At 36.5% G+C, this 13,195-nt stretch overlaps 1 protein-coding gene across 3 annotated transcripts in view; it reads left to right on the plus strand.

Annotated features, from left to right (window-relative positions):
- NTN4 (netrin 4) overlaps positions 1–13,195 on the plus strand; it is a 45,161-nt gene that overhangs the window by 9,544 nt on the left and 22,422 nt on the right. For all 3 annotated transcript variants that reach the window (XM_034402747.3, XM_034402744.2, XM_034402746.2), the window contains exon 3: positions 10,109–10,387. In XM_034402747.3, coding sequence (XP_034258638.2) covers positions 10,109–10,387 — 279 coding nt within the window. The remainder of the gene's footprint in view (positions 1–10,108; positions 10,388–13,195) is intronic.

The raw sequence follows: 13,195 nt of genomic DNA on the forward strand, positions 1-13,195 counted from the left end.
ACAGTAAGTCTGTTCACATACCAATGTCAAAGAAAGGACACCATTTTAACACTATTTCACCTGCTAGCAAAATAATTATTAGGATCATATTGATATGGAAAGGGAGATGCCAGAATGTTTAAATTCTTTGTAAGAAAAAGAAGGAATATTATTGTTGATGCTTGTTAGATAATTAAGAAGGCAGTATCTGCTTTATTAACTATAGAAAAGCCTTAAATTATTTCAACCAGGTCAAGCTGTGGAATATTCTTAGGAAAATGAGAATCACAGAATGTAATTTGTTTTCTTCATGCAAAAACTATATAGACTGGATGGAAGCCACAAAACTATATAGACTGGATGGAAGCCAAAAATAGGCAAAAAAATATATTGAAAGATCTGAAGAGTCTTAATATTAAGGTATTTTGTAAGTGGAATATATTAGTTTATTCCATTGTATATGGAAGATACTAATAGAAAAATCTTTCTGTATTCACAATGCTACTTTCTGTACTGACATTGCTAACCTACAAGCATAATATCAATGATGGTTTGGCAAGTCTTTGCTTTTGTACATATGTAAAATGCTCAGTGACAGGAGATTGTCCTGCAAGTCTTCTGATGATTTTGTATCCTAACTAGAAAGTAAAGTTGCTCATTCAGTCCCTTACTCTTTGGCTTAGTTTTGGGATGAAATTCATTTTTTTAAATTGACAAATATCCACACATAATAATGGCATGCTGACTTTAAGAACATAAATATAAATATATATTTGGATAAAGGAGGAAAGGTGTCTGAGGAATATTTATATGTCCCCGTTAAAGGTCAAAAATCTTCAAAGTTGAAGGTAGAAGGAGTGATTTTTATTTTTTCCATTCAGGATATAAAACCTCTTTTGAAATACATTGAAATATTTATAGAAGATAATTGCAAGATTAAAGAACTAATTAAAAGGAATGCAATGACTCTATCTACAAATACCTGGGACCCTCCTATTCTGTTCTCAATTAAATTTTTATCAACATTTGTCAAGAGAAAAAATTCCAATAACATAACATCCATACCCAGTAACTCTGAAATAGATGCTTCTTAAAAGAAAGCTGGCATTTGTTTTTACAGCAACTGGGGAACTGGAATTATGCTGGTAGAGATCGAATATAACAACAAATAACCTATATGGGTTTTTATAGTTCCTCAGCATAGAAATATTTTACCTTGTAATGTGTTACATTTATTAGTTTTTCTTAGTAGTTTTAATCTAGTTTATGCATAGCGGGATTATAAACAGCACTGAAGAAATTTATAAACCTGTAAAATAAGCATGTACATGTAAGAAATGGGATGTATTTCTATAATACTGACAGATACTTGCAATTCTGTTTTATGATTTAGAGAAAGAACAAGAAAAATTTATTAGCACTAGCTGTCATCTGTCTGGAAATACCCCAGGTCAACTAATGAGATTACATGGATTCTAAATAAACCTTTAGCAATACTGTATAGCCTTCTGAAGCATCTTTTGGAAATTGAATCAGAAGTGCTGCACACCACTACATATAAATATTTAAAACAAATTTAATGCTTGTATAAGGGGGTGAGAGACAGGTTCCTTGGTCCATATACCAAACAAAAGACCTATTGGGATCCCCATATCAAAACAACTTACTTTATGTGCAGCCAGAATCTGAAAATAACATTTAACACAGCACAGTACTTAAACAAAATGGTTCGGTTGAGATCTGCATACGTGGGACTGATTGGGGTAGATTGTAAGGGTGATACCGAAATATAATTTTATGTCATTTTATTCTATTTTATATATTTATGTATTAAATTATATTGTATCTTATCCTATAATTATTGTATGATACCCTACTCTTATTTTAAATTGTTTGTATAAGATTTATTGGCGATATGTGTTTGCACCTTGTGCTTTGATATGGCCTATAGCAGTGATGGCTAAACTTTTTGCCATCGTGTGCCAAAAGCGGGGGGGGGGCGTGGAGCGGTCGCGCACCCGCGTGCCCACACCATTTAACACCTCCCCACTCCCGCGCATGTGTGCTCCCCCCGCTTTTGGCACGCAATGACAAAAAGGTTACCAGTGGGCCTGGTAGACCTGTTTTTCACCCTCCCCAGGCTCCACAGGCTTTCTTGGGTAAAAAAAAGCCTTCCCAACCCCCCGGAGGCCCTCTGGAGGCCAGAAACAGCCCGTTTCCTGACTTCCGGTGGGTCCAGAAGGCCTGAAAATCAGCTGGCCGGCGCATGCATGCATGCTGGAGCTGAGCTAGGGCAACGCTCGCGTGCCCACAGATATGGCTCCACATGCCACCTGTGGCATGCGTGCCATAGGTTCGCCATCACGGGCCTATAGGCTAATCAAAGCTATCATTTTAAACTGTATCCAATTTCATTTTAAATTGTATTTTATTCCAATATTATTTTAAATTGTATTTTATCCAATTCCATTTTAAATTGTTTTTATCAGATTTTAGTAATAATGTGTGTCTGAAACTCTGCACTTTGATATGGCCCAAGGGGTAATCAATAAAGTAAACTAAACTAAAACAAATTTCATAAAATCTAGATGTGGCTAATTAAGCCATTAAATTTGATCCTCTGCCCAGTGTAGCAGGGGTGGGTTCTACTTACCTTTATACTGCTTTGCAATGGGGCTGCGCACATGCTTGCTGAGCTCGCACGCGCGCCTGCTCTTCTGCACAAGCGCAGAAGCTTCTGCACATACGCAGAAGGGTTTTGATGACATCAGGGTCAGTGGGCGGAGCCTCCTGCCGGTTTTACTACCGGTTCTATAGAACTGGTGCGAACCGGGGGCAACCCCACGACTGCAGTGCGGGATCCAAAGCAAATCAATCAAACTGGTCTTGCCATTTGAAGCAGATTCAGCTGGAATCTTCTTTTCTATAATCCATTGGTTCTTGTTCTGGACTGCAGAATGATGGAGAATCAGATTTAACCTTCTGTATGTTATTGTTCTACTATTTAGAATGGCATAATAATCTCCAACCCACATCATCTCCTTTTCTCATGGCTAAACATTCCCAGTTCCTTCAGTATAATTTCATGGTTCTTAAATTTCTACATCTTAATTATCCTTTTTATAAACTTTTTTCTAAGAAAGTATGAGTGTATCTGAAATTTTCCTGAAAGTGCATTTAGTATTGTAAATGGTATGATAAATACCATTTATATAGTAAAGGGAATATCTAAAAATTTTTAGAGTTCAAAAATTCTGACACAAAAGAAAATTTTACTTTAAAGGTTCTTGTTTTGTAAGCTTGTATATGTATGCATTTTGCTGCTTTATTTAATTTTGTATACATAAATTTAACCTTTCTCTCTGTCTCCTTCTTTCCTTCTCTCTCTCTCTCTTTCTGAACTTTGTGCATACAGACATATACACAAGTATAGGCCCACTAAGACTCAAACATAAGAAGGAGAGTGATTGAAAGTTCCTTTCCTGGAAGAGAAGGGTGGTAGACCACATCAATACAAGAATTGTCCAATAGAAGACTGTGATAGCCTGCAGTCCAGACTAAATAACTTGCAAACAAAATATATTTTGTTTAAATAAAAACCATTTTAGACTTAAGTAGTCATAAACACAAGAAAAGATGAATTTGAAACAAGAAGTGCAGATATGATGTATGTGTCAAATAACCATTGATTATGGCAAGCCTTTTTGGAAGTCTGGGATTTATAATTCAAAACATCTGGAAGGCATTGGGGATCTTTAGGACTTTCTGTTTTAAGAGTTTCCTGATTATATGATGATGAAGGAGGGCTAAGAATAGTTTATGCCACTATAGACTTGAAAGATCCATTTTTTTAGCCATGGCATACTCAGTTTAGAACTACTGCAAAAAAATTGGGAAAGGTTCAATTAATGGCTAAAAACACATGAACAGAAGTACATGGTTCTTGATCTACTGCATATGGCAGAATCGCCTTTGAAGTAGGGCTGTGCCACATTTTACATTTAACTTTAAACACTTAGCCTGACTTACTTCCAATACGTACATATTTTATTGTCATCAATTATTATTTTTTAAATGAAAAATTAAAAGCAACAGCCTCTTCTAGACATTTACTTTGGAAAGTCTTCCTTTTTGTGCACAAGTTTCTCTCCTTCCCCAATAACAGTTCCTATAATTATATCCAGCAGCAAGCTGCAGATTTCCTACAACTATCTCTCTTTCACTGAGGAGAGATTACTTTGAAGTTTTATATCATTCTATAAATAGAGCTCAGTTCAGTGGTGGATTGTTCCCGGTTCTGTCCGGTTCTTGCGAACCAGTAGTAAAAGCGGCAGGAGGCTGTGCCCACCCACCCGGACGTTATATTGGGCACTCTGTGCATGCGCAGAAACTTCGCATGCACAGAATTGCGCATGCTCTCATTGTGAACCGGTAGTAAAGGTAAGTAGAACCCACCCCTGGCTGAGTTGGCCCAATACAATTTCTCATTTGTGATTTTCATTTAATAAAATATACAGGCACATTGCCTTTAAATCAGGAGTGAAATCCAGCAGGTTCTGACAGGTTCTGGAGAACCGGTAGCGGAAATTTTGAGCAGTCTGGAGAACTGGCAGCGGAAATTTTGAGTAGTTCAGAAAACCAGCAAATTCCACCTCTGGCTGGCCCTAGAGTGGGGTGGGAATGGAGATTTTGCAATATTCTTCCCCCAGTAGGGGGGAGGGAATGGGGATTTTGCAGTATCCTTCCCCTGGAATGGGGTGGGAATGGAGATTTTGCAGTATCCTTCCCCTGCCACACCTACCAAGCCACGCCCAGCAAACCACACCAAGCCTACCAAGCCACGCCCACAGAACCGGTAGTAAAAAAATTTGGATTTAACCACTGCTTTAAATGTACATTCTACAGGACAGCAATTATTGGAAGAGCTGTTTGTATTTTAAAAAGCATGAGGTTGAAACAAGCAGGTAAGTGGTGACATTCAAATTTTTTCCCTACCAGTTCTGTGGGTGTGGCTTGGTGGGGGGGGGTCCTGTGACTGAATGGGCATGACCAACTCAATGTCACTCACGGCCACAACCACTCAGTCACATGACCCCCCCACCAAGTCACACCCTCAGAACCCAGTAGGAAAAAATGTGTATATGAGCAGCAGAAAGGCTCATAGTGAATGCTGTGGTGGAGAGAAGCTGAACTTTTCTCCCTCCATTCACAGAGGAGTTGCTGCTCCCTTTATGGTCCCTCCCTGGCCCCCTCCCTCATGGGGTCGAAGGACCTTAAATGGACAGGCTGCAGCAGCTCCGCTGTGAATGGAGGGAGAAAAGTTTGGGTTTTCTCTGCTGCAGCATTTAACGTTGAATGGATCGAGTGGCCAGAACGGGGGAGCAAGCGATTGGAAGGGGTGAGTGGCGACTGGGCAGGCATGGGCAGGGGTGGTTTTTACTAGTTCGGTGAACTGATTCAAATTGTCTCTACCAGTTTGCCTGAACTGGTCCAAACCGGTCGAATTTCATCTCTGAAGCAGGTGGTCCTTAAAATAACAGCACTGATAGTGGAAAGAAAACTTGTATATAGACATGTATACAGACCAGAACACAAAAACTGCCTAGAAAATAGTTAATTATGTTTAATAGTAATATATTTATAAGTTTTTGTGACGCTGTTAAAAAGAACTGCTCTCTTATCTTTAAAATTACTTTAAATGGCTCCTCAGGGTGCCGTCGGCCAAACAGTGTCGACTGGCGGCCCCCAGGGGGAGAGGCTTCTCTGTGGGGGCACCCGCCATCTGGAACAAGCTCCCCCCGGAGATACGGAGGATCCTGGACCTGCATGCTTTCCGCCGTGCCATCAAAACATTTCTTTTCCAGCAGGCCGGCCTGGCCTAACCTCTCCTTTAAACTGTTTTTTAAAATTTTTAAAATTTTTAAATTTTAAATTTGTCTTATGAATTTGGGGTGTTTTAAATTTTGTTTTCCGGGCCAATTATTTAATTGTATTTTAATTGTTTTTTTAACATTTGTATTATATGTATTTTATTTGGCTGTTCACCGCCCTGAGACCTTCAGGAGTTGGGCGGTATACAAATTCAATTAATTAATTAATTAATTAATTAATTAACCAAGCTTTATGTATCATAGATTGGTGGATTTTAATTTTGTTTTATCATTTCCTGCTGGTGGTACAGAAAATATTGGTCAGTTCAGGCATATTTTGGCTTGTCGTGCCACAAGCACAGCCAAAACCCAGATTTACCATAATGACATTCATGCTATTCTATGTATATAAGGTACAAACTTGAGACTAATTTGCAAGGCACTGTTTTGTTGTCTGCTTCTCATTGAGCAGGAGGTATTGGCAGTGTACTGACACACAGGAGGCTGTTATTTTCATTGCCTGAAATAACAGCAATCCCATTGGTGGAAGTAAAAAACAATAGACAATTGCTTAGCAAAACATCCAGGTAGTGAGGATGAAAGGAAGCAATACTGGACTTTTCAGAAAACGCAATAATAAATCGAAAGCTTTTTAACACCCAGCCAGAAAACCTATTTTGTAGCTCCAGGCAAGCAATGTGGAAAATAGGCAGACAGTGTTTGGTGATAGATCTTGAATTAACTGTTATTTTGTGGGACCTCTGGGAAGGAGGAGCTATGCGGTAAGAAACTATATATTCTTCCCAAGCAGGAACACCAAGGTACTTCCATTCCCTTTTTGATGCTAGATTTGATGCTTTACTTGTAGTAATCTTAATTGTGTTCTTTTATGTATTTTCTGGGGTTTGGTTAGCATGGCAATCTTAGAAAAGTCTGTAAAGAATTCTGTCAAATACTACAAATTATTTTCATTACTAAAATGAAGTCATAAAATAATGAATAAGTGCTCTTTTGCCTTTAACTATAAACGGTGATTGACTACTACCTTTCATTTATAAAGTGCAGATAATAGAGATAAATAAAACTAGGAACAATATAAATTATTGTATGTATCAATGTTATTCTTTTCCTTAAAATCTGCTTTTTTAAAATAAACTATGCAGAAAGAACAAAGAAACATACAATGCAGATTATTTTTAATTAAAGGAAACATGAGTGGTCTTTTTCTTGAAAAATTATCAACCTGAATTTTCCATATTAGGAAAAATGAAACTGTCTAAAAATTCTATTGTGTTCCAGATTATTTTATTATTTATTTGCTTGCTTGTTTGTTTGTTTATTTATTGAATTTATTTGCCACTATCTTGCAGTTTGAGACAACTCTAATTTCTTTCATACGTTAAGACATCTTGTGTGTCCCATAGTTGCTAAAAATTCATTGAAGTTGGGAATGTATGTCACTGAAATAGAAGAACTCAGGCTTGTACACAGATTCGGGAGCTGGGATTTTTCACAGTTTAATTCAATCTTTATTTGGTTAAATATAGAAACATATGTATTAGGGAGCAGATTTTGAAATTTGTTACCACTTATTCAATCACCCGTCAATGACTCAGAATTTTTACCCAGGTCCAACACAACCCATGAGCATCATTTTCCCAGTGCATTTCTCATTCTTGTTTCTTTCTCCCTTGGTATCTGAAGAAATACAGTAGCATTATTATTCATTACAACATACATTTCAATGCACCCAAAAGAACATATTTGATTTATAAATTGGCACACTTACATGTACTCAACAGATTATTTTTTTTATTATTATTTTATATGATAAAAACCCTTAGATACGTTCTAAAGTCATGCTTGCTGGCATTCAAATATCCAGTTGGGTTTGTCCCTGTCACATTGGCCACTGACAGATTTGGTATGCTGACAGAATAGACAAAAGCACACTGCATTCATTCTGTTCAGAAATGTAAATTATCTAAATCCTTTCTTTTCTCTTTCAACCCCGTCCCCACCCTAAGTGGCCCCAGTCTCTAAGGGAAGTTTGGTAGTTCAAAAAGGAAGCCAATACTGGGTCAGCAAAGAATCTTGATTAAAAAAAAAGTGATTAGATATGACATCTTGGAATCAACACCATATCTCTACAGCAGTTAGAAGGTGAAACAATCTGACAATTCAATGTGTTAGTAGAATCAGAAACCCAACTAAATCATTCCATTAGAAAGGCTTTAGACAAGGATTGCATCAGTTTTGCATGTCAATTTGTACATCACTTTATTATTTTAAAAAGAGGGTTAAATAATACAAGAGGGTTCCTTCACTTGCTCCATCAAATATTTATTGGCCATGGGTAATGAAAATAAACTAATTTATGGTTTTTAAAATAAGATGTGCTGCATTATTTATTTATTTATATTTTTATACTTATATATTTATATTTATCTACTTATTTCATCAAAGTTTCCTGGAACCACATTATCTAACCTAAAAGATCTTTTCCATAGAACCCTTGTGATTACTTCTTCCATTATAGGCGAAGTTGTGGCAGAATGTTGGGGTGGAGTCAAGAGATGAATCAACTTGAATCTCTATATAGCCACAAATGGACTAAATCCAACCCCTCCTTGAATTCTGTTAATCCTTATCCAGCGCCAAAATAGTGCTAAACGTTCGTTGAGTACATTTCTGTGCATAGGCATATGCAATAAATTAGTTTAATTGGAACTTCATATGTGGGCCTGGTCTTTTGTGTCTGACATCCATAGCTGTTTTCGGTGACTTACAATACTGATTACAATTTATCATATACTATAGAATTGAAAGAAAGAACCAGTAGTTAGGCTCAATTCGTATTTATTATCTGTGAAAAATCCTGGAAAACTAAGACAGAAGTTGCAACCAGATTCAGAAAAACATAATAGCCTGAATTAAATCTTTTGAGATTTCAAAGTATGTTTGGTTGCATAATTTATGTGTGTGGTTTGCTTTATTTAATTCACAAGGCCACCTGCCTCAAACAAGCAGCACTGGGTAGCTAGCAAAAACAAAAACAACAAAAAACAGCAGAAAACACACACAAACAAAATTCGAAATATTAATCAGCTGCTGTGATTTTTTAAAAAACTGAGAGGGAGGGAGGGTGTAATCAATACAACAATTTCAATACAATTATTTCACAGGCTCCAACTGAATCCCATACCTTGAACACAACCACATTTTCAGAGCCTTGTAAATGGCCTACAATGTCAAAGCCAATCTGATTCTCATGGGGTGGTGGGTGTGGAATGATATTCTCTAGAAAAGGTGGTACAACAGAGAAGTCTTTCTTCTTGGGTTCCACCAGATGACAGCCTTCAATGGATGGAACACGTAACATGCTTCTCCTGCTGCAGTTTAATACAGAATACATATACTCAGAGGATGTTGAGATATTATTGGAACATATTTGTTATATCCTTACTTCAGGAACAGAGATTATGATGGAAGAAGAATTGTCATAGATGAGTAGTTGTATTTAAATTTCACATTTGTGGTGTACATTGAAACTAAACTACAGCACCATTATTCAGCAGAAATTTAGGTGATCATTATTTCTTCCCTCCGCCCCGGATCTAGATCTTATTTGTTTCATGATTAACATAGAAACAAATGTGTGATTCCTTTATTATTAAGGAAAGAAAGCCAAGCTAGCAATTCTGTTTCATAAACGAACAAAATCTTGTTCATTGGTGAAATATTCTACAACCTCAAGGACAGGACAAAGCTAGGAGCTTTATTATTGGTTCATTCAAAGGCATTTTTCCAATTTTAAAAATCCTCATGCAATGACAATCTTAAAATCTAAAATTTAAAATCAGTGTACATAAAGTCTAGAGTCACAGGCTTTCAATAAATGAAATTTGCAAGAAACTGCATCTTGCTCTAACTATGTTTTAGGTGCTAATAGTTGTCTTTATAAGCTGTCGGGCACAAGAAATCAGGAGCCAAGGCAGTTCAAATGAATATATGCTAAGACTTTCTTCAAGAATCTGAACTACTAATGGTCAAAGCAAATTGACTGTTGAAGAGTCAACAGAATTCAAGCTGGGATAGATTTAGATGTCTTGTGGGCGCAAAGGAACTTGAGACTGATCATACGTGCAACTCCTCCCTCGGGCTCAGCCTGATCATCTTCTACACAAGCATTTTTACATTTCTAGTTGGCCTACTTGTTTCATTTCACTGATTAGTTTCAATTTATTTATTATTTTCAGGTTATATATCGAGCTCTGTCACCTCCAAACTCTGCTGATGACCCTTACAGTCCTAAAATTCAGGCACAGTTGAAAATCACCAACCTTCGAGTGCAACTGCTAAAGCGACAATCCTGCCCATGTCATAGCAATGATCTGAATGCAAACCCACCACAGCTAACTTACTACGCAATCTATGATTTTATTGTGAAGGGGAGCTGTTTTTGCAATGGCCATGCAGATCGCTGTGCACCTCTTAAAGGTTTTAGGCCTGTCAAAGGAGCAGGAGTCTTCCATGTGGTAAGTTTGTATTGTTCAAATCTTGGAAGGGCAGATAATTGTTTGAAAACTTTGTGCTCAACTAGACGCCATTTTGATGGAATGTTAGAATTTCCAGATGACTCCTCTGAAATATTAGATGCCCTAGAATAATAATGAAGATAAGTGATTCCTTATTAGGAGTCTATACTAAATTGGGCCACTTTAAAATGTTACAGTGAAAGCCAATAATGTCAAAACAGACTATGTATATTAATAACCAATATTTTGGCAGAAATCTTAGCTAGTAGGATCCATAATACAAACACTAGGACAAGCTAATGGCTTTATTGATTTTATTTTAATTGATAAGTACCCATGTCGAAAATACTTAGAAACTGTAGGATCTAGTGTGAGTGAAGCTTTTAGTTTTTCCATAATTCCTTGCTTCTCTTTGCAACTTCTGCTGTTCAAGAGTTATGAATTACATAAACATACTTAGGATTTTAAAATGTCTTTAGCATGGGACTAATTAGGGAATACTAGCACTTGCATTCAGCCTTAGATTCTGATTCTACTTAATGTTTGTATATCTATTAAATATGAAGGGGATGCGGGTCTTTGCAAGAGGTGATATGTTGGAACAGAAAAATATCAGACAAGGAAAAAAAGGCATTTGTTGAATTTACAGGAAATAGGAATTCTAGTTTTTACATCATACCTAACTGCTATTTTAACAATATGAGTATATTGTTATACAAGAGAGAGGCCAGGTCTAGGACTTTTTATAATTCTAGTCTGCTCCAGTGAAATAACAGTACATTTCTGAACATGAATCACACGAATTATTCCTCGTTTCTCTTAAAAACCTCAAGGGATTTGTCTGCAAAATTTAATTATCCACACAACTTTACTGACAAATACTATGGCTTTTACAGAATTTGAGATCACTTTAAGTTAAGATTATTTCATTTCTGCAATAGGCACTACTTACAGAGGTTTGGCTCTATATAGATGAGCCGGTTATAATGACAGCTTTTGCTTCTCCTAGTTCATCAGGTGCCTCATGCTAAGAGAAGATGTAGGAGTCTTGCTAGCACTTTGAATAGGTATACATATAAATGGATATACATATTTACATACATATTTATATGCATATAAATGGGTATACTTATTTATTAAATAAATAAATATACAATGGTTATTACTAAATCAATTCAGCAGGACTTCAAATCCAAATATTTTGAAATGGAATCAAAAGTTCTTGAAAACTATATGGGCTGCATGCATTTATGTGTCCCTTGGACCTCATTCCTTTTTTCAGATGGAACTTTTCTCCTGATTGACTGCTTTGTTGAAACTGGTTATGCCACTCCTTACTTCTGAAGGTTTTAGCATACCCGTGATCTTTTTTCTACAATCTTTTTCCAGTTGCTTGAATTATAAATGTGCTTTTCCCTTTATCTATGCATGTGTACAATTTATGATTATCATAAAAGGTTGCCTGCTAGGAAGCAACTTCCCTGCCTGAGCTGCTGGAGGCAGACTAGCTCATCCCATTTGTTCCAGTAGAAAGGGCCTATTTCAGATGCCAAAGATTTTCTTTCTTTTTTGCTATACTGGATTGAAACCCTTTAGACCACTTTCTAGTATACTATGTTTTTCAATTGCTGACCCTTCTTTCCTTCTCCCCATTATGGCCATTTGCGATGTCTGTGGTCACATAACATTTGCAACATTTTTGCCAATTCCCAGCATTTATTTCTAGTTTCCAGCAAAAACATGCATTAGAGAAAAAGGATTTGTTTAATGTCCACCACAAAAAATGTGGAATAATCAGGTATGGTCATGTGATGCCAAAAATTACAACTGCAATAAGTTACAACTATAATTCCAGACTCAATTACAGTCATAAATCAAGGACTATTTTTATAATATCTTCAGTGTTATTAAAGATATAGTAAACAATATCAATGTCGAAGTACACTGGATCCAGGAGAGAACCCTGAGATATCTCCCTCCGTGTAAACATAGATTTAGGTCCAGGCACTGGATATGGTTGTTCAAACACTAAAACTTCACCTGCTAGTGGGACGATCCATCGCACATTGTTCTGTTTATTAAGGAGGGAGGTTATGGTCAATTTTATCAAATACTTTACTGAAGTCTTGGTACACCACATCCAAAACATTTTTGATCTACTAGTCAATTTGTCAAAAAACAAAACAAAACAACAGTTTATTATTCCACAAACCCTTGTGCACTTCTAGTAATTGCCTTGATTCTTCTAAGCATTTGCAAACTTACTGATTATCTTTTTTAGAATTTTTCCAGATATTAAGGTCAGGTTGATTTGTCTGAAGTTTTGTGAGTTTTCTTTGTTCCTTTTTTTAAAAATAGGAACAATGTTAGTTTTTCTAGTCTTCTGGCATTTCCCCTGTACTCCAGAAGTTCTAAAAAATTACAGTTAGTGGTTCTGAAATCACATCTGCCCTTCCTTTAGTATCTTGGGATGTAATCCTTCTAGCCCCAGCAACTTCATTAAAAACTCCATGCTATCTCATAACATCTTTGCTAATTTGATTGGTGTTTGTCTTCTATCCCCATGGTGCAGTTTCTGATAGATTGGACTATTTTTTTTTCTTTTGATGCAAAGAATGAATTAAGCAGTCCAGCCTTCTTCCTATTATATATAATTTTTCGCATTTTCCCTCACTAGCAATCTGATAATTTCCTTGTCTTCAAGTTCCACGCATATCTAATAAACCTTTTTTGTTCTTTTTTATAATTCATTTACAAGCCTCAGTCTCAGAATTCTTAGCCCTTTAGAAGGGCTTTTTTAGGACCCAG

Source organism: Pantherophis guttatus, chromosome 7 (genome assembly GCF_059756535.1).
Source record: "Pantherophis guttatus breed Tessera chromosome 7, ASM5975653v1, whole genome shotgun sequence".
Lineage (NCBI taxonomy): Eukaryota > Metazoa > Chordata > Lepidosauria > Squamata > Colubridae > Pantherophis > Pantherophis guttatus.